At 38.5% G+C, this 26,032-nt stretch overlaps 1 protein-coding gene across 6 annotated transcripts in view; it reads left to right on the top strand.

The window, feature by feature from the left end:
• LOC117359122 (WASH complex subunit 2A-like) overlaps positions 1–26,032 on the top strand; it is a 151,786-nt gene that overhangs the window by 98,941 nt on the left and 26,813 nt on the right. For 5 of the 6 annotated variants that reach the window (XM_033941320.1, XM_033941319.1, XM_033941315.1 and 2 more), the window contains exons 24-27: positions 8,672–8,773; positions 10,556–10,669; positions 13,081–13,143; positions 13,550–13,753. In XM_033941320.1, the coding sequence (XP_033797211.1) occupies positions 8,672–8,773; positions 10,556–10,669; positions 13,081–13,143; positions 13,550–13,753 (483 nt within the window). The remainder of the gene's footprint in view (positions 1–8,671; positions 8,774–10,555; positions 10,670–13,080; positions 13,144–13,549; positions 13,754–26,032) is intronic. The other variant, XM_033941316.1, reaches the window with a different exon arrangement.

The following is a 26,032-nucleotide window of genomic DNA, read 5'->3' as shown; positions in this document are numbered from 1 at the left end:
GCAATTTGTCATATTCAATACTCATTCCAGGATCACCTTATCAATCAAATAGTACTCATTTGAACAGGCAATCAAGTAGCTATGTACTACATGAACAAACAAGTGAGTACAGGGTCTCGCACACTTTACCAAGAAGCAATTTAAATCTGGTTCTGGGTAATTCTGTGCAGCATATTTCTGACAGCAGACTACCTAGCAGGGAATTAGAATATCTTAGTAAACAACCTCACAAGTGGCCATTTAACTCAACCGTTGTACATCAGATATTCAAGGATTGAGGAACCCCAGAAGTGAATCTCTTTGCTTCCCCACACAACCACAAATTTCCGCTGTTCTGTTCCAGACTCTATACTCCCAACCACATTACATTACATTACAAAGTTTTTTATATTCTTCCATAGCCTTAGAGTTCCAGGCGGATTACTATAAAGCAGATTGCCGGAAACAAACCCGGTTAAATAGGCAATATTGAAAAAAATCATAAAAACAATCGGTTCAAAAATTTCATGAATAAAACTGTTTTTAAAAGCTTTCTAAAAATGAAATAATTAGTTTCATTTTTAGAGAGGAAGTTTATTCCAAATAATCGGAGCTTGATAACTAAAAGAAGCACTAAGTTGACGGAATAGCTTAATTGATTTAGGCAATGGAAATTGTAAGCAAAATTGATTTTGTTGTGTATGACCCTGTCTACCAATCATTAAGGAAACTAAATCCAGCAAATAAGGAGGAGCTAGGCCATGTAAAATATTAAAACATTAATATACAGAGCTTATAAGTTATCCTAGCAGAAATTGGTAGCCAATGTAATTGAACAAAGTAAGGTGTAATCCTTTCATATTTGGGAATCAAGAATATAACTTATTTTGAACAGCTTGTAATCTCTTTAGGAGGCTTATAGTATACCCAGACTGGCTGGGGGTCCCCCAGGACAGGTTTGGGAACCACTGGTCTAGTTGAACTCCCAAAACTCTAGTTTGCATTTCGAACCTATAACTATTATGGCTTGTAAACCGTGTCGAGCTCCATTCTCATGGAGATGATGCGATATATAAACTTAAGGTTTAGATTAGATTAGATTAGAAAGAGGACAAAAGATCTGATCTAGCCAAACCTGCCGGACCCAACCAAAGGAATTTGGTTTTTTTCTGTATTTATCTTCAATTTATGAGCAATAATCCATTGTTCAATTCAACTGTAGTGTGCAAACACTTCAACATCCTCCAATGAGAATTCGTATATCATCAGCATAAATATAACTGGAAACATATCTTTCAAATTCTAAACCTAATGAGTGCATCATAATATTAAACAATATTGAGAATAGGGGAGAGCCCTGAGGTACACCACAATCCAATGACCAACTGGTCGATAAGCCACTATTCATTTTAACCCTGTATGATCTATGGAATAAAAATCATTTAATCTAGTTTAATACTGTACCTTCCAAATCCTGTAAGATCTGTAATAATAGTTTGTGATCAACAAGATCAAACGCACTTGAGAGATCAAATTGAATAAGTATTGAGGTTTGACCTAAACTCTAAAATAGATCTGCCTCTAGATACTAAAGAGCAAAGCAATGTTTCCGTACTATAACCCGCTCTAAAGCTAGATTGGATTAGGTGGAGCAAGTTATAATGTTCTAAATATTCAGTCAATTTGGTTGTAACCCAACCTTCCGTACGTTTTGTACAAAACAGAATAGTTGCAACAGGCCTATAATTTGTAGTATCCTGTACTCCTGTATAGGAATTAAAATAATATTGCTGAACGAAACATCAAATTTTCCTATTTGCAATTCCTCATTTAGCCAGTCTTTAAGGGCCATTAAAAAGCTAGGGAGACAAATTTGAAATATTTGAGGATGACTATGTCTAACATACAGTGTGATTTGACATATTTCTTAAATAACTTCTGAACATCTTGATATGTTACATATTCAAAATAATTCCAAATTCTGTTCACTGGAATTTCTAGACTTTTTAACTCACTATTAATCAATGACTTATGAGTCAGATGCCTTTTTCCTCAACTGGCCTTCCCCCTAATTCCTCTAGTCGGGAAAACTACTCAAACTTCATCAAGAACAGGCCACCATGATTCTCATAGCACCTCAGCGGATATGTCAACCGTGGTTCTAAAGGGAGCCCATTACATTACAAATCTTTCCAACCTTGTTGACACAGAACGAGGGTTCTCTCCTTCTTCCCAATCTACATTCATTAGCACTCAGCATAGTATCTCTCTCCCAACAAGTAGATGATTTCCCACTATCTGCACCAGTGTCAACCATTATTGAAGCTTCTAGAAAACCTTCAACTCAGCACTTCTATCATTTCAAGTGGACTCGCCTCACAGTCTGATGTAATCATCACTTGCTGTATCTGATCACATGCCCTCTACTAACTTAGCTGCATTCATGCAGTCCCTCTTGTTGTAAACCGTCTTGAACTGAAAGGTATGATGGGATATAAATAAAGCTATAATTATTACTATCGGTGCTTTACTATCTCCTGCACCTTTCCTACTCTGTTCTTAAAGCTACTTTGGTTGGGTAATCAGATACAAACACTCTCCTCCTGCTGTACATTGGTTCTCAGAAAACTTAGATATTAAAAACAGACTCTTAACTTTGGAAAATAGATCTTTGGATTATGAGACTAGGCTGAATTCATTGGAGACTCAATCTTTAACATGGGTGAAAGACAGTTGGAATCTACATTTGAAACAGGAGAATGCTGTCCGAAGGTGTAATCTCAGGATTATAAATTTTCCTAAAGCATTTTCAGTTAATGCTCAGGATATGTTTAGAAGATAAGTATTAGAGATTTTGAATGTTCCAGAGGTCTCATATCCACCTCTCTCAAAAATTTATTATTTGCCTGAGAAGAAAAAGAAATGGAGTCCTAACCAGCATATTTTGTCTGCATAATTGGATTTAACAAATTTCCGAGAGAGATCAGATACAGAGGCACTAGTTCCAGCTACTCTTTTGGTGCAATTTGCTATTGATTCTGACAGAGAATGGCTGCTTAAATTGTTTTTTTAAGCATAGAGAAACTCTGTTTATGAAACATAAAATAAGAATGTATCCAGACGTATCTAGGTTAACCCAAAAGAGAAGGAAGCAATTTTTGTTGTTAAGGCCTCAGTGCAGTTGAGAGCTACTTTTACCCTGAGATACCCTTGTAAGGGTGTAGTTACTCATTCTGAGATAAGATATGTTTTCTTTGAGCCTCAACAATTATCTAAATTTATTGCTAGTAAAGGATAAGTAGTAACAAGTACACCATGAGAATTGACTTCATTATGCTCTAGGAATTTTTCCAGAACTGTGGCGCAGTGGTTAGAGCTTATTGCCTCAGCACCCTGAGGTTGTGGGATCAAACCTCGCACTGCTTCTTGTGACCCTGGGCAAGTCACATAATCCTCCACTGCACCAGATACATTAGATAGATTGTGAGCCCACCGGGACAGATATGGAAAATGCTTGAAGTACCTGTATGTAAACCTGTAAGTAAACCTGTATGTAAATACATGTCCCAGTCCCTTAAAAAAAAATCTCCATCTTTATTTTCCTCAAATCATTATCATTACTAGTTTAATATTATAGTTCTGCCTTTCTTTTAACTCCTTCTCCCAAGATTGTGGACTAATAGTTAACAATGTAGGGATTTATTTTCCTTGATTGCTATAAATTGGAAGAACATATATTGTTCTTAGAAATTTGATTTCTGAAAACATTATATAATTTCTGCTTGACAGATTTGTCATTGTAAAATGAATATTGTATAAATAAAAAATGTTCAAAAAATACTACTTCAGTCAGAGTTCACCTCGGTGCTATCAGTGCTTTCCATATATCACTAGACAAAAAGCCATTGTCTGTTCATCCACTGGTTTAATGCACAGCATTGCGTGCATCTGGTAGCACTATAGAAATAATAAGTAGTAGTAGTTTCTAGATTTCATAAGAACATAAGAATTGCCGCTGCTGGGTCAGACCAGTGGTCCATTGTGCCCAGCAGTCTGCTCCCGCGGCGGCCCTAGGTCAAGGACCTGAGCCCTAACTGTGTCTAGCCTTTCCTGTGTACGTTCTGGTCTAGCAGGAACTTGTCTAACTTTGTCTTGAATCCCTGGAGGGTGTTTCCCCTTACGACTGCCTCCGGAAGAGCATTCCATCCTTTTAAATGCACTTTCATAAGTAATTATAACGACAGAGATCAACAGTCTCACTACTCTTACAGCAACTTTCTGCACATATGAGAAACATGAAAGGACACTGGTGTATTCCTGAAGTGTTCAGCTCTGAAGCAATTTATATGCAAAATTGTTCTTCATCCAAGCTCCACACTAAGGCTTTTATCATACCAAGCCATCTCTCAAACCTCCCCCAGTGGTGTGGGACCTTAATTGGTACTTTCCACTCTGATGAAGTCTCCATTTGAACCACTCTCAACCACATCTCTCAAGTATCTCACTTGGAAAGTAATGTAATATTTCTCATATCTCTTACATCTGCTCACTGAGTCAGTGAACTTTAGGTTTTTGTGTTAGATCCACCTTATACAACATTGTACCACGATAGGATAATTCTTCATACTCATCTGAAATTCCCCACAAAGGTTGTCTCAGAATTTCATCTTAACCAGTTTATAGTTCTCCCCGTTTTTGTTTTCCAAGACCAGATTCTCACCATGTTGAAGCTGCACTCTACACATTGGACTGTAAATGTACTCTTGCTTATTACTTGGATTGGACTAAACCTCACAGAACTTTCATTCAGCTGCTTCTATCATTTGATCCTAAAGACTTGGAGCTCCTGTCACCAAGAGAACCATCTCCACATGGCTGGCGGACTGTGTCTCCTTTTGCTATGCTCAGCCTGGGCCAATACTTGAAGGCCGTGTCACTGCACATAAAGTTCAGGTAATGGCAATTTCAGTAGCTCATCTATGTTCCACACCCATTGAGGACATCTGTAAAGTAGCCACCTAGTCCTCAATTCACACCTTCACATCCCATTATTATTTAGAGAATCATTCCAGACAGGATAGTTGATTCGGCCAAGCAATTCTACTTCATCCCTCACAATCCGGGTTCAGGATCAACCCCATCACAGAGACACTACTAGGATCTCTCCTGGACACAGCCCGACAGCACCTAAGTCATACAACTTGATCTCTCCTGTGACATTTCCGCTCCCCGAGACGGTCATGTCAGAGTGAAACCCCGGTCTCAGTCTCTTACTCGAGACCAGACTCTCACTGAGAAGTATCAGGAAGAAGATCCTGAAAGCCTAGCTGCCTATCCTGAGCCTTCTAGCCTAGAGCAGTGCCCTGAGTATAGGTTAACTGCCCGGCCCAGAAAAGCTTCCAGTCACACTAAGGGATTTAATCAAGCTCCCAGTGATATTCTACCCTGTAGCCTGAGGGGGAGCCCAAGAACACACAAGCTAGGCACACAATCACCCAGTGTAGGGCGTGGCCCTAAGCCTGTTAAGCAGCTCTCCAGAGCATTAAAGGAGGCTGCCCAAGAGAGTCTGGGAGAGAGAGTTCTCCGGGCCAGGAGAAGGCCAGACCTCACTCCAGAGCCAATGGAGTGTGAGGCTCCAATGCCTCAGGAACCAGCAGAGCAGCTGGAGACACCAGAAAGCATGGACCTGGATGAAGGGTGTATGCTGGAGACCGATATGGAAGAAGCCATGGATGTGAGCTTGGCAACTTTCCACTAAACACTACAGGTACAAGGCTGTACAGCAATAATAGTGGAGAGGATTTTTGGCAGAACTGTTTGATTGTTTTGTGCTGTAAAGACAAGCTCAGAGCAGTGCTGCACCAGCTTGATTGGATTGCTACATTGCAGCTGTGCAGGAACTCAGGAGAAGCCCAAAGAACTGTGAGCTAATCAGGGCTGGAAATTTAGGAGCCTGCAGTAAGGCTTCAGTTTTTGTCTTTTGTGTTTTTGCTTCAAGTTTACCTGGTGAAGAACTTTGGACTGTGTTGGTTAGTAAGCCCAGGACTCCAGCTCAAGGCTGGATAAGTGCTTAGGAGACTAATTGTACAGTGTTTTTCAGAGCCTGTGGGATCAGGTAGAGCAAGCACTAAAACCTGGACTGGAAGTATAATTGATAGCAAGCTTGCTGTGCTTTCACTGGACTGGGGGAAAGTTAAAAGGCTTTTTGTTTTCTGTTTTCTTTCTTTTTGCCTTGTTTGGGGAGAAAGGAAACTTGGACTATAATAATTGGTGATATGATTTATGTGGCAAGTGATTAATTAAACTTTGCACATTATTTTGTTCAACTTGACTCACGGCGCTTTATTTTTAGCAAAGCCCAAGATAGTGAGACACCAGTGAGGTCTCCCCCTTTGGGAGCCACGTCAGGAGTGTGCTACCCTCTACCGGAGGTCTTCTGAACTTTACTAAGACCCCGGCAGGTGACACTCCGCAACATTTGACCTGGTAGATCATGCCATCCTATTACAAATACTGGAAGCCACAGAAATCACGGGTAGGAGTACACACATGATTCCAAGGATTCCTGCAATCTAGAACCTACGGAGTCAAGACAAACAGAGAGAAATCAGAATCCTGGTCCAAACCCTGCAACGTACCAACGTATCTCTAATGCTTTCAACCTCTATGTCGCCTCCCTTGGTACCAGCCTGGACCATTTAGGCATTACATCATACAGTTATGCAGATGACATCACCATACTCCTTCCTTTCAACCAACCAACTCCCAAAAAAGCTGCAAAATAAATTATAAACAGTTGAAAATTGGATGACAGACCACAAACTAAAGCTGAACATAGACAAAACAAAATTCCTACTGCTCGAAAAAGACAAAACAACCACAACAGAAATAGTTTATAGCTTATTTATTTGTATCCCGTGTTATACAAAGAGGATCACAGTAAATACATACACAATTATAACATCATTGCATACAATACAGACTAAGCACAGACAGTAAAAAACATTTTAGCTGCCAGCGCATAAAGTTAAATAGAAGTAAACTCCATCAGATATCCCATACAATCCGCCCTAAAATTTCTTGGGGTGATGAAAGGCAGATGTTGCACCATGAAACTACAAATTAACAAGACCATCCAGAAATCCTTCGCAGTCATGCACAACCAATTCTTCGACACGGAACAATTCCAACTCCTGGTCCTTGGATTTCTAGACTACTGGAATGTCTTTTACCTACCATGCCCTCAGGCATAATAAAGCAATTGCAGACCATACAAAACACAGCCCTCAGACTGATCTACTCACTAAATAAATATGACCACATCTCCACTGCACACCTAGACTCACACTGGCTCCCAATGAAAGCACAAATATTATTCAAATTTTATTGTCTACTATTCAAATCCCTAAATGGTGCTGCCCCCACCTACCTGAACAATCTCCTCTTCTGGTAACAACTCAACCAGGCCAAGAAGAACTCAGACTCCATTTACTCGCCCCCCCCAATCAAAGGCACACTGCGCAAGAAGATGTACAATGGCCTTCTAGCAACTCAGGCAGCGAAACCTGACCACCACCTCTCCAACTTACTGATAACAATGCCTGATTACAAAACCCTCTGAAGGGAAATAAAACCTTGTTGTTCAGAAAATTTGTCAGGACAAATTATCGCAGTACCATAATTTATCTCTATTCCTGTAATTAGTACCTTACCCTGTAACTTTCCTGGTAATGTCCAGCTTACCTCTTTTGTAATCTGCCTAGAACTGCAAGGTTAAGACGGAACATAAGTCACTAATGTAATGTAGTTCTTCAAAATTTATTCTCCATTTAGATACCAACTTCCCTCCAACCCTTTTGGTTTCGCCAGGCTCATGGTAGTTGTCAATAACCCTCTTCTCAGATGCATGATCCTGGCAGCTAGTGAGTCCCATGTGTGAAAATATGCTGCCTGCTTGTCGTTGGATCAAGCACAGTTACTCACCTGTAGCAGGTGTTTTTCAAGGACAGCATGCAGATATTCTCACAACCTTCCCACCTCCCCTAGTTGGCCTTTTAGCTTTCTTACTGAACTGATGGTACCACAAGCCGATGTTTTGCGGGAAGGCAGCATGCGTGTGGTCTTAAAGATTTAAAGTGACAGTACACTCTTTGTCTGTCCATGCCGGGTTCCGTGGAGGACATCACCTATATGTGAGAATATCTGCCTACTGTCCTTGGATAACACTTGCCACAGGTTAGTAACTATGCTATTTATGCAAATCCATATTGCAGCCAGATGTGCAGGAAGGGTCAGTAAGATGCTGAAATTTTCAAGATACATGTTTACTTGACAGCAATGGAAGCCTTAAGAGAACAAGTAAATATGTAATCTAGTCTAGTTTGAAGTGGTTGTGTTTTAGTGGGGATACAAAGCGTAAATATGGAATAATAAATCTTGTGTCTGTTTTAAACCACCTAAGTAGGCCCAGAAACTGTAGAGTTGGAACGAAATCTGAACAGTTTTGGGACTACAGAACCTTTTGAATAAATAAAATGTGATTGGCTAAATGTGGTTAATGAGAGATAGAAACCTTGAAAAATGTTATGGAGGCTGTACTGCAAATTCATCTTTAACTCCTGGTGTGACCATACAATGTTTCACGTCTGCTTTAACGATGATATAAAATTCTTGGCTTTTGTCTTCATTTCAGACTGAAAAATCTGGCCTTGAAAAATTATCATCTGGGTCTGGATTATTTGGGGATGAAGAAGAAGAAGATCTTTTCAGTGTACCTAAATCTAAAAAACCTCCGGTAAAATATTTGGGGGTTTTTTTTTTCTTCATTCATTGGGCACTGTTAAGTAAAGGTGAATGAATTGATTAGTCCATTGTTCAGGTTATATTCAGCATTGCACTATATCCCTCAGAATCGTGTCTTTGTAAAATTTTGCCAATTTTTTTTTAACTTCAGTCCCAGTACATCAAGACCAATTTACATTTGGAAAATAATTTATTTTTATTTTTTTTTTTAAACCTAGTACTGAACAAAGTGCATGCAGTTAGTTTAGTGACATAACTTCCTTGGTGTTATACCAAAACATGCCCCTTTCACAGTACCAGTGCCACAGCACAGTTTGAGAGAAAAATATGTCCTCTGCTCCTCTCCTCTCCTTACACTGACCACCAGGTGACTCCAGAAACATACTTGCTGCCTTAACATCTGCATCTGACATACAGGCAGCAGGCAGGGAGGACTATCCGGACACCAATGCACCCAAGCCCCAGCAGGGAGAGGAGGAAGAAACTAGAAAATGACATGGGGACAAATTTTTCCCCGTCAGAATTTAATTTCTCCATCCCGTCCCTGTGAGTTTTGTCCCTGTCCTTACCCCATTCCTGTAAGCTCTGCCTTAACTGTATAAGTCTTGAACACTTATGATTTTAAAGTGTTTGAGGCTTGTGCAGATGAGGACAGAGCTTACAGGAACGGGATAGGAAAAATGAGTTCCCGTGGGGACAGAGAAAAATTTGTCCCCATGTCATTCTCTAGAAGAGACTGGTTGAACATCCCTCTCTCTACTGGGACTGCCGACCACGCGGCCATTCCTGGCCCTCCCACCCATCTTTGGGCCTCTTGGAGAAAGAGAAAAATACTGACCATCCAGGAGAAGCTCTTGGGCCTATTTTTCTCTGTCTCCATCCACTGATAGATGGACATAGCTCATTCGCTCTGGACTGGACTGGCCTGACATAGATGTAATGAAGTGCTCTTTCTGGTACATCAGCCAAAAGAATCTGTAAATTTTAAGCTTTTGTGTAAGACTGATAGGTGACCATTATACTTACCCTAAATTCCTGCCAAAGGTGGCCACATTTTTATTATTATGAAATAATCCTTCCTCTCTTTTATTCTAAAAACCACATGTATCAGTTTAAGATGACCCTTCATACCCCAGAATAAAATTGGGCACCAGCCTCAGAATGGCTGCTGTAACCTCTAACAGTAGACTTGCAGTACTATAGTACCATGAGACGCCCACTAGAGAATACAGCAGTCATTTTAAGGCCAGTCAGCAAAGGCAGGAGCAACTGGGGATTGCTTCTGCCTGGACTACCCCCACGCAAGGTAGGCCTAGAGGACATAAAAGGTGGATAGAGTGGTAGGGAGTATTGCTTCAGGAGAAGGGGAGGACTGGTTGGTGGGGTCCAGGTGTGGGGCTACTCTTGGTGGGGATGGAGGACCAATGCCCTTGGGGTTGTTTGGGAGAAAGCCCAATGCTCTTGAAGGGAGGGAGAGGGGAAGGAGAACTTACAGAGATCCAACCAACCCCTATATGAGGATCCTGGACCTACATAAGTGTCTTATGCAGGCCCTAGCTGTGTTTTCCTCCTTTGTCCCCTGATCAGGTGCTATGAAAGATTTTCTTTTTCTTCTTTCAATGAACTGAGGTATGCTAAAAAATCACATGGGTTGCTTGTTTTCTTCTCAGATCTAAGATTAACACGTTTTAGCAGCTAGTTTGAATTGGAGCCCTGAGGAAGAATGTAATTGTTCTAATTTTAATAACAATTATTTTTTTAATATATATTTTAGAAGACTCCAGAAAAGAAAACAGTTAAAAAAAGTGGATCTGACACTAACAATAGTAATAAATGTCCTGAAAACATTAAGCATGACCCAAATATACCCATCTCAGATGTGAACGAGGTAGGTGTTGATCTACTTTTCAAAACCAGAGCATTGCATGTATTAAACTAATTATACTTATCTTACTGTAATCATATATCTAATTGTCATTATTGCTTTTCCCATGGAAATGTCTCTGAGCTATCCAGTAAGAAGATTGCCAGTCTGTCTAGCCAGTAGCCACTTTTTGTGTCATTTTAGCTTGTGTGTGCCTGACAGAGCCCACTGCCTACTGACTGACCTAAATTTGCTTGAAGCAGGTTTCTGGAAGAAACTGGTTTTAGATTAGGTATTTTCTGAAACATTATACTGCTAATCAGATTTTTTTTTTTAAGAAATGGTATATAAACATTTTATCAATGGACAATTTGTTAATACCTAATTGAAGAGGATTTAAGTGTTCCTGATACAGAGTATTTGTGTTCCTGATACAGGAATTGGTCCCTCTTGGGACTTTGTCAGAAATCAGGGACAGTTTATACTGCAAAATTTACAGATGAAAGAATTTGTTGGGGACAACAGTAATGTAATGTAATGTAATTTATTTCTTATATACCGCTAAACTCCGTTAGGATTCTAAGCGGTTTACAGAAAAAAAACAGACAACAGTGTAGTTGTAGCCCACAGAACTTGACTCCTTTAAAACTGAATGGTTTAAGGGAATCAGGTCGTCACATAGAATGGGGAACTGATCGGATTCAAGGATATAAGCACAGAAGCTCTATAACTGGAAATTTCATCTATAGTTTACTTCAAGGCATTATGGAAATGTCTTTGTGCTGTATACTTACTGCCTCTATGAACAGCATATTAATAGTCAGGCTCCTTGATTAATTGACTCCTTCCAGACACAGGGTGGTAGTAGTATAGAATATACACTTCAACCTCCGTATTTGCGGTTTCAGCATTCACGGTTTCGATTATTCACAGTTTTTAGCTTGCTGGCTTCTCCCCCCCCTCCCCAAATTACATCAGCTTGCATAGAGAAATTGCTGATTCCAAGCATTTACAGAGAAAATCGCTGATTCCCAGCACTTTCTTCACCGTGTTTTGCCTCTCCTTCAGGAACAGACCAGGTCTCCCACCATGTTATTCGCGGTTTCACTATATTCACGATAGTTTTTAATAGAAAACAGCAAATAACATATGAAAAAGTTATTTGCAATTTTTCTGTATTTGCGGTTCTGTTAATCCCCTATACAGCGAATACGGAGGGAGAAGTGTAATGGCATGTAAGGACCCTATAGTCTGCTCAGTTTCATTCCTGTATAATTCTGTAGTTTTCAGTTGAAACTGAATGAAGTTTTACATATGATGCATTCTGTAAACTAATAAAATAATCTGTGTGATCTAATTTTGTAAACAAATTTGAGCTCCTATTTTTTAGTACTGAGCAGGCTTGCACGGTCTGTGTCCTGAATATGGACATTCAGTTGAGGACAGACTGGGGAGGGCTTTGATGGTTAAGATGGGCTTGAGTGAGCTTTGATAGAGACTCCAGTAGATATAACCTAAGCACACTACTGGGCAGGGCTCTGGGTTTCTGACTCAGAAATATCTTAAGAAAAGGGACCATATAAATTAATTTATGGAACATGTATGGTTGGGCAGACTGGATGGACTATTCAGGTCTTTATCTGCCGTCATTTACTATGTTACTATAATTATTTTAGATTAGAGAATCCTTTTGTACAAATAAATTGACCTTTTTTAGAAATACAGTAGAGTCTCAATTATCTGATGTAAACAGGACAGTCCCATTGTCATATGAGTGAAAAAATTGGATAATCTGAGACTCTACTGTGCACTCTCTCCTTCCTGCTGCACCTTGCAACCTGCCCACCTCCCAAACCGATGCTGCTCCTTTCTCCCAGATTTCCCTTAAATTCCTCACTCTCAAGCTCCATTACATCCACAGAGGTGGGGGTCTCGAAGCCTGGACCCCCTCAGTGCCTGCTTCTGTGGCTGGTGGGGATCCCAAAGTCCCACCAGCCAAAGAGATTGTCCACCGATGTTCTCTGAACTGCTCCTGCTCCCCCCGCCCCCCCAATGGCTGTAGTTGAGCTGAGGAGTGGGGAGAAACTTAAGGGAAGATCAGGGAGCTGCATCTGTTGGGGAGGGTAGACAGGGTAGAAGGCACTTGGGGGGGAGAGGGGAGTTCAGGAGGGAAAGTGGGCAGCCCCTGGTGAATCAACCTTCAATTAATCCAAAGGTCAATTAACTGAACTCTACTGTAGAACTAGAAGAGAGGGATGTAGCATCTGGAGAATTATCTGTTTCTTCATTTGTCCATGCTAGAGAGGAGGTTCCAATAATTTTTATTGCAGATATACTATAGTGGACCTTTTTTTAGTGCATTGTTAGAAAGCAATGTCAATACTACTTTTGTTTACTCAACCTTTCTTAATCTAGTATAATATAATTTTGTGCAGAAATACACAAACCCAGTTCCAGTTAAAACAAAAGAGCCTTCTTCTCGGATTGGACAACTACAAGTAACTATTTTATTTACAAAAAACAAAACACTATTAGCTATCAGAACAAGCTGTTTTTCTTCTCTGTGCAACTGTAATCATTAGTATTCTGATATTTTTCCCCAGCCTTTTCCAAGTTTTGAAATATGTGTTGGTGCCATTATGTACCTTTCCAGCACTGTTCTTTTTGCCTTTTATATCCTTGCTCTTGAGTATCATTTGTCATGACAATTCTGTTGAATGTGTGCTCAGTAGTATATTCTTTAGCATGCTCTGTTTGACTTTCTAGCATGTTTCTTTTTTCTCTTGTACACTAACAGTTTCTGATTTTGACAGCAGCCTACTACATATGGTAATGCCTATTTTCTTTATTCATTTAAAAGAAGTATATATTTATCAGTGGTTAATTGGTTTTCTGTTTTTCTAGGCTAATTTGGCAATTAACCCAGCTTCCCTATTACCTGGTGCAGTTCTGAAAATTCCTGGACCAAAGTCAGCCATTCCAGATTTCAGCTTATCACAGCCTGATGATGTGCAGATTGCTGTGACATCTGCTGTGGGTAAGAAAGAAGAGCATGGTGTGAGCTTCGATACCCCTCCACAGGCTGGCACCTTGCACAGCGCTAATAAGGTATTGCAACCTGACTGAGTGATGAGAAATATTTTTGTTAACAGAAAGTGGTGTGTCATTTGAGAGAGACCATAACAGCTTATCTAGTCTATCCTTCCATACCAACTGCCCAACCGTATTGTCTCTTCTTCTCTGGGATTCTCAGTGCTTTTCCCAATCTTTGATTTCAGATAACTCTTGTCATTCCATCTACTGAGAGGCTGTTCCATGTATCCACCAACCTTTCTGTAAAGAAATATTTTTTAGATTGCTCCTGGGTCTACCCCTTTTATACTCATTCCAGCACGTCCTTCTTTAGATGGAAGCCTCACTCCTGTGTATATATACACCTTGGAGGTATTTAAATGTCTCACAAGTCCCCTATCCATCCTTTCTTTCAGGTTGCACACATTTAGATATTTTTGTTTTTTTTCCATATGCTTTATGATAAAGACCATTGTAGTAGCCTCCATCTGCATTGCCTCCATCCAGTTCAAATTCTTTTTCAGGTGTAATCTCCAGAATTGTTCAATGACTATCACCTCCTTTATCTTATGGACCTTTTCTCTCTCCACCCAAACCTAGCTTTTGCTGTCACTTTTGCTGACCCTAAGATTCTGCTCTTGTTTCAAGCATAAAATTTCACCACCTATCCTATATTACTTGAGTTTTTTCAGCCCAAATGCATGACCCTATAATACTTAACATAAATCTTAATTGCCAGATGCTAGAATATTCCTTTAGTTTCTGTAGATCACTCCTAAAGTTCCATATCATCTTGGATATCTACAAAGTCACACTTTTTGGTCTTTTTTGGGAAAAGGCAAATATTTCCTAATGACCTTCTGCAATATTGATTCCAGCGATATTAAAAAGAACCAGTCCAAGGACAGATTCTTGTGGCACATTGCTGTAACATTCTTTTCTCACATTGAACTCCACTTAAAACTACCATTTGTTGCATCCCTATACTAAGGGCATTGAGATCTATGGCGTCTATGCAAAACTTTGTTAAATAGTTTGCTGAAATACAAGGACATTACATCTAGTACTCTCCCCAATCCACCTCAGTGGTCATCCAATCAAAAAAACTTGATCTGATTCCACTGTCAAGATGCATATGATTCAAATCATGCTACCTCAGATCCTAAAACTGCATTGTCCTTTGTTTTAACAGCAATTCCATTAATTTATTCGCCAAAAAGTTTAGACTAATATAAAATTTTAAACTCCCATTTTTTTTACTGTATTAGGTATCTTTATTTATATTTTTAACTTTACACTTGTAACTACTTTCCCAGCTTTTTCTTAGTTTTTCCAGTTATTGAAGTTGTTCAATCTCTTTCTACAAATGCTTGTAGTTTTATGAACACTAACCATTTCTTTTTTAGCTTTTGAACTACCACTTTAGAAAAATTTAACGGCCTCTTTTTCTACTTATCTTGTATTTTTTTTAATGAACAATAAGCTTACATAGCAGCATGTTGATCTTAGTGCTTTACAAATTGCTTATAAATGTATTAACAAACATTTATATATTCTTTTTTTTAAATTCATTATTCATTTTAAAACTGACAAACAAGTGATTAATATTAAAACATTACATTACTAATAAAATATACAGCACTTGACATTCTTATACATATAATCCATTAAAGTAGAAATTATAACTCTTTCCCCCCACCCAACAATTCTTCAATGAAATTTATATATTTATATACCCTTGATGAAAATTAATTTGTCCTGAAATAACAAAGCACTTAGGGCTCAGATATTAATTAAAAAGTAACACCTTCTTTGTATTGATGCAGTGTGCATGTCTCTTGCCATGTTAACATTCATTTATTGTACTTTTATATACTAAATCAATAAAAAAAATTTAGAACTAAAAAAAAAAAAAAGTAACACCTTGCCCAAAAATCTCAATGGTGAAGATTTACAAGGAAATCTAAACTTGAAAGGATGCTCCAAGATAAATTACTGAGCATTTTAGCTCCAAAAATTTCTTACCCACCCCAAGCGCGTTAATATACCTGACCTCAGGACACTGAGATTCCCTAGTATCTGAATGTAGTGGCACTCTTAAGAGGTAGTGTAGTGAATGTCGCATAAAAAAGTCCAAGGTGTCACTATAACCTGCTTATATTGTATAGTGAGCCCTCCAAAACCCACTCAAAGCTTACTATACCCACTTGTACACTGCAGCAATAGCCCTTATGCCTGCAGGTGTCATCTTTATGTAGGTACAGTAGTGACAGCTGTACCTGGGACTTTTAATGTGGCTCTACTGTGCAGATGTATGTGAGCCATGTGAATCTGTCATACAGGCTGGAAAGTACTGGGGGGAGGGTTTCACATCTTTAGATGATGAGAGGGGGGTCAGTGACCACTTGGGGAGTAAGGTGAGGTCATGCCTTAATCCCGTCAGTGGTTATCTGGTCAGTTTGAACACCGTTTTGATCCTTATTCAATTTTTAAAACAGATCTAACCCTAAACGTCTAAATGGTGCCCCGGACATTTTGTTAAAAATTTTGATTATCCCTGCAGAATGTCCAAGTCCTAAGCCCACCTAAAACACGCCCCCTTAAGATTTAGATGCACTGGAGACAAAACAACCAGAAAGACATCACTTTTGAAAATGCCCACTTGCACGTTTTTGACTAGTAGGATGTCCAAGTGCCAGTTTATTCTTCTTTTGGACATCTATCTTTTTTGAAAATGAGCTGGATTGTGTCTATCTGAGCTGCTCTGAGCTTTTATTGGAAAAAAATTTAGACAGTTCAGAGTTCATAAATTTTGAAAGGGTTACACTTTTGTTGCATTGGTTTCCTGTGGAAGCTCGGCTTCATTTTAAAATTCTCCATGGTAATGCTCCATTGTATGTGAAGAGTCTTGCTGTTTTGTCATCTCTGTCAGGTAATACTTTATCAAGAAATCCACTGCTTTTACAGTTTCTTAGTCCATAAGGAATTCATTCCAAGATAATCTCTTCCAGTTTTCAATATTTAGCTGTGCAAGTCTGAAATTCTCTTCTGATTAAGATTAGAATTTTATCTGATTATTTTCACTATAAACAGGCTTACCTTTATTTACACATTAATGCATGCCTTAAAAATGGATGTTGGCTTTGTCCCATTAAATCATGATTGTTTTGTTATTTTAATTGTGTATGTTTGGTTGTAATCTGCCTTGTTTAAAGGCAGAATATAAATAATGGGGCACGTTTACCATAGTGTAGTAAATGCTGGGCATCTGCCTTGCACAGGGATGACATATATTAGACAAGCCCATGCTACGTGCCCTGACAGATCTGCCACATAATGTAATGTAGGCCCCAGTGCAATCCCAAAAACCTAGGGTGCAGAGGTGACACAACCTATACATCCCTCCTGTGATCCAGAACCACCCCAATAGGCACCCTTTCTCCCAGATGTGCAGATTTATCTCATGCATATTCATTAACATAAAACCTAGACTTGGGGTATTCTATTTAATTAAATAGCTGCCAATTAATTACTAAATCTTTCAAATCAACTATTATTTATTTAGTACAAAACCAGTGTTGTTTTAATCAATTCAATAATTCAAACACCACAAATCACCTCTTACCTAAAATCAATTGTAAATAATATTTTCACAAGTTATAAATAATTGATATATAAATATTCTACAACTAGCTTTATAGCCCGTTACATTAACGGGTGCTAGAATATATGTGTGTGTGTCTGTCTTTATTTCTTTCTCTCTCTGTCTCCTTAGCCGTTTTCTGTATTTCTGTCTTTCTTTCTTACTTTCTGTCTTTCTTTTAGCTGTCCACCACCACCTCTTGCGTGCTCCCCCTGTCCATTCTCCCTTCTTTTTACCTCCCCTGGGTCCACCACCACCCCTTCACTGCTCCCCTTATCCAGCAGCAGCCCTTCTCCCTTTGTTTTACCTCCCCCCCTGTCCATCAGCACCTTTTCCTGCTCCCCCTGTCCAGCAGTAGGCCTCCCTTCCTTTTTTTCCACCCCTGTCCATCAGCAGGCCTCCCTTCCTTTTTTTTCCACCCCTGTCCATCAGTACCTCTTCCTGCTCCCCCTGTCCAGCAGTAGGCCTCCCTTCCTTTTTTTTTACCCCTGTCCATAAGCAACTCTTCCTGCTCCCCCTGTCCAGCAGTAGGCCTCCTTTCCTTTTTTTCCACCCCTGTCCATCAGCACCTCTTCCTGCTCCCCCTGCCGCATGACAGTGACCCAGCACTGGTTGCAAGTCTTGTCTGTGCTCTACAGTAGGCGGGTCTTTCAGCCGTCAGCAGACCTGATGCAAGGAGGCTGGGACAGATTAACTCTTACCTGATCGCTTTCCAGTGTGCTGAATTAAAACGTGTTACTGGAAGTCAAACTCGATACAGGCATAGGAACGGTGATGTGGCAACTTCAAGCTTTAAAAGGCACAAATACTCCAGCTATACCGAGGGGGGGGGGTCAGTTTCTTCTTAGCCCTTAGCACTTCCCTTTCAGTAATGCGCTTCCCTTTTTTTTTTTTTTTTTAAGTTCAATCATCTTTATTAGTATTTTAAAATATACATCCAAAGGCACGAATGCCAGCATCCCTGACAGTGACAACAAAAAGCATGTGTGTTGACATTCATGCCACAATGCATAATCAAAATAACAATGAAGTAACAGGAACAACTAACAAAACCAGAACTAATAGTACTGGTCAGACGTGGTAGTGAATGTACAATAAAATTCTACATATAAGGCTGTATATGTCATCTCAGAGGCTAGTTTGAGAAGTACTAATCAGCTTAGTAACATTACCATCATAGTAACACAGTAGCTACAGCAGCATTATCAATGTCATCAATGTAATCATTAGGGTCATTAGTGTTGTTAGAGTCGTTAGGTCCGCAGGGGCCACAGCAGCTCATGACTCACATCCCATACTCCGTAAAAATAAGTAATGATGCCCACATTTTTTCAAATCTAGATAAGAATCCCCTCCGAGTAGCAGCCACTCTTTCATATTTGGCATAGAGACATACAGTGTTCCACCATTCAATATGCGATACTTTGGAAAAGTCTTTCCAGTTAGAAAGTATGATGCGCAATGCAACTAATAAGAGAAACTGAAGTAATGGAACTTTGTCTAAAGGAATTGACATATGTGAGCTAGTTAAGCTAATAAGTAATTTCGGATATGATAATTGTTCCTTAATCTCTAGAAAAGAGCAGATCTGTGTCCAGACTGAATGCCAATAATCATGTAATAAGGGGCAATCATAAATCATATGTTGTAACGTCCCTACGGAGAGTTTACAGGACCAACAAAGCCCATCAATCTGTTCTTTTTGCAATTTCGATAGTTTTCTAGGAGTCCAAAAAGCTTGATAAATCAAGAAGAAAAAGGTCTGATATAATGCTGCCGAACTGGTCATCTTATAGCTCACAGTCCACATTTTAGTCCAATCTACTTCATCTATGGGTATCCCTAATTCTTCTCGCCATTTGAATTGGGTGGAATGTTGGGAAGGTAATCTATACGATTGAATCAGTTTATACCAATTAGATGCTTCCTTTTTCTTAAAGGTAAATGTTGTACAATAACTCAGAAGGTCAGGGTCTTCCCATTTGTCTGTATTATTACGGATAAGGTCGCGAAAAGCGTGTTTGAGTTGCAGCCACTGAAAAAATGTAGATGGGGGAAGACAATACCGAGTTCTTAGTATATCATAAGGTATTCAATTGCTTCCATCATATAGATGTCCTATAGTTTGTATCCCTGCCGATTTCCAGCTTTTCCAATTAACTGTAGTATTCTGAATTTGTATAAGGGGATTGTTCCAAATTGGGATATGGAGTGAATTGTTCCATTTATGAGATACAAGTTTTTCTATTGTATGAATAGCAGCCACAGTGGCCTCTAACACATAGTCTTTATGAGACAAAAATCCCGAAGATGAAACGAAAGCCAGTGATGAAAGTGACGTCCATTTATATGTCTCTACATCTAGTGTTATCCAATTACTAACAGGCATCTCATTAGTATTGTGTAAAATCAATTTAGCGCCTTGTCTAAGTAAAAAGGCATAATGATATTCCATAAAGTTAGGGAAATTAGTGCCACCCTCATTTTTGGGTAATTTTAATCTGTTTAGAGCTATTCTGGGAGTCTTATTATTCCAAAGAAACTTAGTCAACAATTGGTCTACTCTTTTATAGAATGATGGGGGAAGTAAAACTGGTAACATATTAAGAGGGTATAAAATTTTTGGAGCTATCATCATCTTGATTGTTTCCATTCGACCCCACCATGATAAGTTTAAGGGACTCCACCTAGCAGTAAGCGTGGTAATCATGTACACTATATCTTCAATTGCAAATTTTATTGTATCCTCTATTGTGGATCCGAAGTGTATACCTAAATATTTAAGTTTCTTTTGAGTCCACTGAAAGTTATGGTCCGCTAAAGAATGTTGCAATACATGTTTATTGAGTGGGAGCAGTTCTGTCTTAGAAGTATTAAGTTTGTAACCAGAATATTTGGAATAAGAACTTATCACTCGTAACAAATTTGACAACGAGTCTGGATCGGTGTAAATTAACACTTCATCCGCATACGCAGAAAGTTTGAATTCAGTTGATCCACAGCGAAAACCCATTATTTCAGAAGATTGACGAATGTGGATGAGAAGAGGCTCCAGCGCCAAATTAAATAACGGAGATAATGGACATCCCTGACGAGTACCACGGGTGGGGTAAAACATTCCTGACATTAAACCATTTATTCTAACAGTAGTAGAAGGGTTAGTGTATAACAACCGAACCATCGATATAAATTTATCAGAGAACCCAAACCATGCCATTGTCTGAAATAGGAAATCCCACTCAACTCAATCGAATGCTTTTTCAGCATCTAACGCCAAAGCCAGGTAAGGATGCAATGAATGCTGGGCAATTTGAATAATTGAGGTGAATAATCTGGTGTTATCACTGGCGAGTCTACCTTGCATGAATCCATTCTGTTCTTTACCTATCAGTGCAGGTAGTACTTTTTGAATTCTATTAGCCAATATTTTAGCATATATTTTTGCGTCTACGTTGATTAGGGAAAGTGGTCTATAATTCTGTATTTTCAACGGATCCTTTCCTGGTTTGGGTAAAACGATTATGGACGCTTCTGTAAAAGTTCCCCTAATATCCCCTGTGGTAGAATAGTAGTTAAACAGTTGACACAACTGAGGCGCTAAAATGTCTTGAAAGGTAGAATAAAATTCAACCGTGTACCCATCCGGTCCCGGGGATTTTTTCTTAGCCATTAAAGACAGAGACGTTATAATGTCACGGTCCGTAATCTCTTCTTCTAAAGGAATGTTATCTTCTAAATTTAATTGTGGTCTTTGAAGTAGGGGCTTCAAGAATTCTGTCGAGTCAGAGTGGGGCAATTCTGTAGTGTATAGAGAATCATAAAATACTTTGAAATGTTGAATAATTCATTTTGGGTCAGTATGTTTGTTACCAGATTCATCTAAAATGGCATAAATATGGGATTTCTCCTCGCGCATCTTCAAATATTGAGCTAAGAGGTGTCCACTTCTATTATTTGAGCTATGGTAGGATGCGGATTGCATGAATAACGTGTTCCCTGCTTGAGTACTTAATGTCAAGTTATATTTTAATCTACTTTCCTGAAGATGTTGTAGAAACTGCATATTTGTTGGATTCGATTGGTGTAATATCTCCAAATTTCTAATATCTGATGTTTGATCAAGGAGAGATTGTTGAGTGTTTCTTTTAATTCTTGCTTGATAGGCAATTATACAACCTCTGATATATGCCTTGCATGCGTCCCATAATGTAACCCTGTCAACTTGGTCAGTAGTGTTCAACTCGAAATATTCAATTAAGGCATTCCTTATGTAAAGGGTGAACTGTGGGTCCTCAAGTAAGGTATTATTAAACCTCCATGTGCAGGAAGCCTATCTAGGTAATAGATTATCCAAGTGCAGTTCTATTGCAGCGTGATCTGAAATCGATATCTCGTTAATCAATGCATTTAATAAGCATGGAGCTAAACACTTACATATGAGGAAATAATCTATTCGAGAGTAGGAGTTATGGGGGGTGAATAGAAAGAGTACTGCAACTCCATTTGATGCTGAAATCTCCAAGAATCTATTAAATTTAGTTGAGACAACATATTGTGTAAGCTATGCCAAGCCTTTGTAATTCTATAGGGTACAGTAGATTTCCTATCGAGTGAGGGTTCCAAGGCTAAATTGAAATCTCCAGCTATAACATATGCTTGTGCATGTTCTGCCAGTGCTAGTGAAGTAAGAGTATCAAAGAATAACGGGTCGTCAATGTTAGGGGCATAAATATTGAATATAGCAATAGTATAGTTTACCACTTGGATCTTTACCATATTCCACCTTCCCTCCATATCATTTTTATGGGCAAGAATTTTTAGATTTTGACACGACCTAATCAACATTGCGGTACCATTCTTCTTATTTACCGCTGGCGAATAGTAAACATCATTCGCCCAAGGAACTTTTAATTTTTGACTTTCAATATCTGAAATAGAAGAACATCAGGGGATTTGCGAGAAGCATAGGTGAGAATTTTCTTTCTCTTAATTGGATTATTAAACCCTTTTACATTCAAAGAGAGTAGTTTCAATGACATAGGAGTGTAAGTACATAGTTTTTTAGTCTGCTGTAGCCCCCGCGAACCCAACCAAGCCCCATCTCTAAGTAATGTGTATCACATAAGTAAACCACGTCTGTACCAAAATACCATATCTGCGTCTCCATAACAGAGGAATAGACGAAAATATGGTATGTATATCTATGGGAAGCGAACAGGTGAGAAGCAGCACAACCTTTTCCAGCTGCAAATTGTGACATAATATCTTAACATTAACCTCTATAATAAAGCATATTACGAAGAGTACAGTGTCAATGCAATAAGTAGTACGTGAGACATGGTGGAAAACGAACCACAACATGTACTCTCCAGTCAGCAATATAAGAGCACTCAAATATATATGTATAACGTATAACATAAGCCCATAAGAATAATTAGTTAAGGACATTGTCAGTCTCTCCTCTCATGCATATTGGGATAAACTATGAGATTTCAGTACATTATAGAAGGAACATAAGAAACCTATAATGTCTTTCCAATGCATGTGCTTATAAGATTATGTGTATATATGACTTAAACTCATTAGTGATATGTGGTATTGCATACAGTGACCTGAGGTGCCACGTTCCATATTATTATATCGTTAACAGAATAAACCAATAGTAGTTGTTCATTGCAACCATTTACGGAAGTGGGTATGTCAATGTAACAGATACATAAGCTGAAACATACTGTATCAGTCTAGTCCAAGGTAACATGATCAAATTAAATCTATACCTTCTAATCAATGTGAGTATATGCAATATTGTGTTAAGGACTGAATGAATCCATCTAACCAGGATTTGATGTATAGTGTAGGAGATGTCAATTCACAAACTGAGGAACATGAATCAAATAATCTTATGACAATATTTCAATGTGATGTATAATAAAGGTATAGCACTTTGCAGCACATTGAGGCATGAACTGAATAAACTTATAACATCAATTCAATGCTCATGTGTGCTATTGTATGTATTGTAATGACTTAACCAAAAGAGTGATATGTGAATGAGTGTATAGTGGTGATGCAACCAGATGTATGATGTGTAATATAGGAAATGTCAATTTTCAGAACAATGGAACATGAACCGAATAAACTTATAACATCAGTTCAACTGAAGTGTATGTGATTGTATGTGTAGCAATAATTAATCCAAGAGAATATTGCACCATTTAAGAAATGTCAAGTTACAGATCTAAGGAGCATGAACCGAAGAAACTTATAACATCAGTTCAATGCATAAGTAAATGATTGTGTGCATAGCAATGATTTAACTAGGGATGTGATATATAATACAGAAAACCATAATTTCAGAGCAGTAAATCATATACCGAAAAATCTTATGACATCAGTTCAATGCAGGTGTATGTGATTATGTAGGTAGCAATGATTCAAACAAAGTAGTGCATAATATGATAAATGGCAATGTACACAACAATAAAAGATAACCCATATAGTTTTATATTATTAGTTCATTGCAAGTGTATGTGATGTACTTATAGCAGTAATTTAACCAAAGGAAATATGTATGATATAGAAACTGTCAGTGTACAGCACTATGAAGCATGAACCAAATAGTTTATAACATTGAGTCAATACTGGTGTATGCGGATGAGTGAATAGCAATAATGTAATCAGAGAAATGATATATGATAAAGGAAATGTCAAATTTTTTTTTTTTATTTTTTTTTTTAAACAGTGGAGCATGAATTGAATAAACTTATAACATCAATTCAATGCGAGTGCATGTGATTGTATGTATAACAAGATAGTAATGTATGTTAAAGTAAATGTCAGTTTTCAAAGTAGTGTAGCATGAACCGAATAAACTTATAACATCAGTTCAATGCAGGTGTAAATGGTTGTGTGTGTAGCAATGATTTAACTAGGAATATGAAGGGTGAGTGTGTAACAATAATGTAATCATAGAAGTAATGTATGATAAAGTAGATGTCAAGTTTTTGAACCAGTGGGGCATGAACTGAATAAACTTATAACCACAATTCAGTGCAAGTGTATATGATTGTATGTATAACAATGAATTGACCAAGGGAGTGATGTGTGCTAAAGTAAATGTCGATTTTCAGAGTAGTGTAACATGAACCGAATAAACTTATTACATCAGTTCAGTGTAATTGTATGTAATAGTAGATATGAGTAATAATGTAGGCAATAGAATAATGAATGATATAAATGGTGAGAGGTAGGCTGTAAAGTAATCCACTAGTGTCTGAGCTATGTCATCATTCGTAATAATGCATGTGACGCACTAAAAGAATGAGTGACATGTACTTTTATTTACAGTGAAATGAACTGTGATAATAATACCCCTAACGTTACGTAGATGGAGTCTGTACTATATAATTATGACTTATGTAAATCCTGGATTAAACAGTCATCTAATCTCCAGAATAGTGAATAAAGTAGAAATAATTCCAGGAGTTAACAACACAACTAATAGTTTGAATTTGAATATGGGAGCTGATAATATATACCTTCATATACAATCAGTGCATCCTGCGCTAACGCATAATGCTATGTAAATGACAAACTAATAGTGAGATATGGAAAGCTCGATCGAATATCAGTGCAACATAGCCTCTACTGTAAGTAAGTAGGCAATCTATAAATGAAGTTTTGACAGATTCTAACTAATAATAATCTGCAAATAATACTGGAAAGAAGAAACGAGCTTTACACAACTCCGATGTAACAGTCGATACCAGAAAATAAAAATCTCTATTTGACGCTAATCGTCTATGCTCATGTTAAACATCTGTAAATCATTATAACAACTAATATCCTGTGGAGGAAATAACCCGTAAACAGTAGCGCTGTCCATCCGACTATTGGAACAGGCACGACAAGTGAATGTAGGCACTGTTAGGAATTAAGAGAAGCAGCAATCACGCTTATGAGTCTGTATCAGGATTCCAATTTACATTCAGGATTTGCAATCCAGGATTAAGCAGCGAAGTATGCAACACTTTACTGCAGACTCTTACGTTGACATGATGACGCTACCGCTGTAAGGCGCGAAAGTTTCACGCCACTTGCCACGTGGTTCATCCTCAAGAAGAAGAAGAAGGTAACGCCATATTTGTTGAGTTGATTCCTTGAAATATCAGTAAGCAAATCACCGTTAATAGCAAATGAGAAAGATTTTCAATGCACAAGACTTGTCCTTATCTCCAGTAGTGTATGCACACAAACGCTGACAACAGAATGAGACATTGTAGGTTCCACCATTGTCTTAAACAGGACACTCATTCTGTAAATAACAGTAAACGTGTAGGAAGAAAAGAACTTCAATTATTTCAGTCATACTGCATCTATAGTGGAAGGGCTCATCTCCTCAATGAAATCCGCTAGTGCAGTCAGTTCTGTAAAGTCTTTAGTGCTGTTATTGAGTGTTACCCTCATCCTTGCTGGATACATCATCCCATATTTTGCATTTAGTTCTTTTAATTTAGGCCGGTAGGCTAACAACTGTTTCCGTAGTTGTGCAGTTTTCTTGCTTAGATCCGGCACAAATAAAATAGAATACCCATCAAGTTTCAGAGGAGACTTTACCCTTGCTCTTGCCATTATTTCAGGGATTTGACTATATCTTAGCAGTCGGAGCACAA

This window comes from Geotrypetes seraphini, chromosome 4 (assembly GCF_902459505.1).
Source record: "Geotrypetes seraphini chromosome 4, aGeoSer1.1, whole genome shotgun sequence".
Classification (NCBI taxonomy): domain Eukaryota; kingdom Metazoa; phylum Chordata; class Amphibia; order Gymnophiona; family Dermophiidae; genus Geotrypetes; species Geotrypetes seraphini.
The sequence above is the reverse complement of the archived record's forward strand: the minus strand, read 5'-3'. Positions and strand labels throughout refer to the sequence as shown.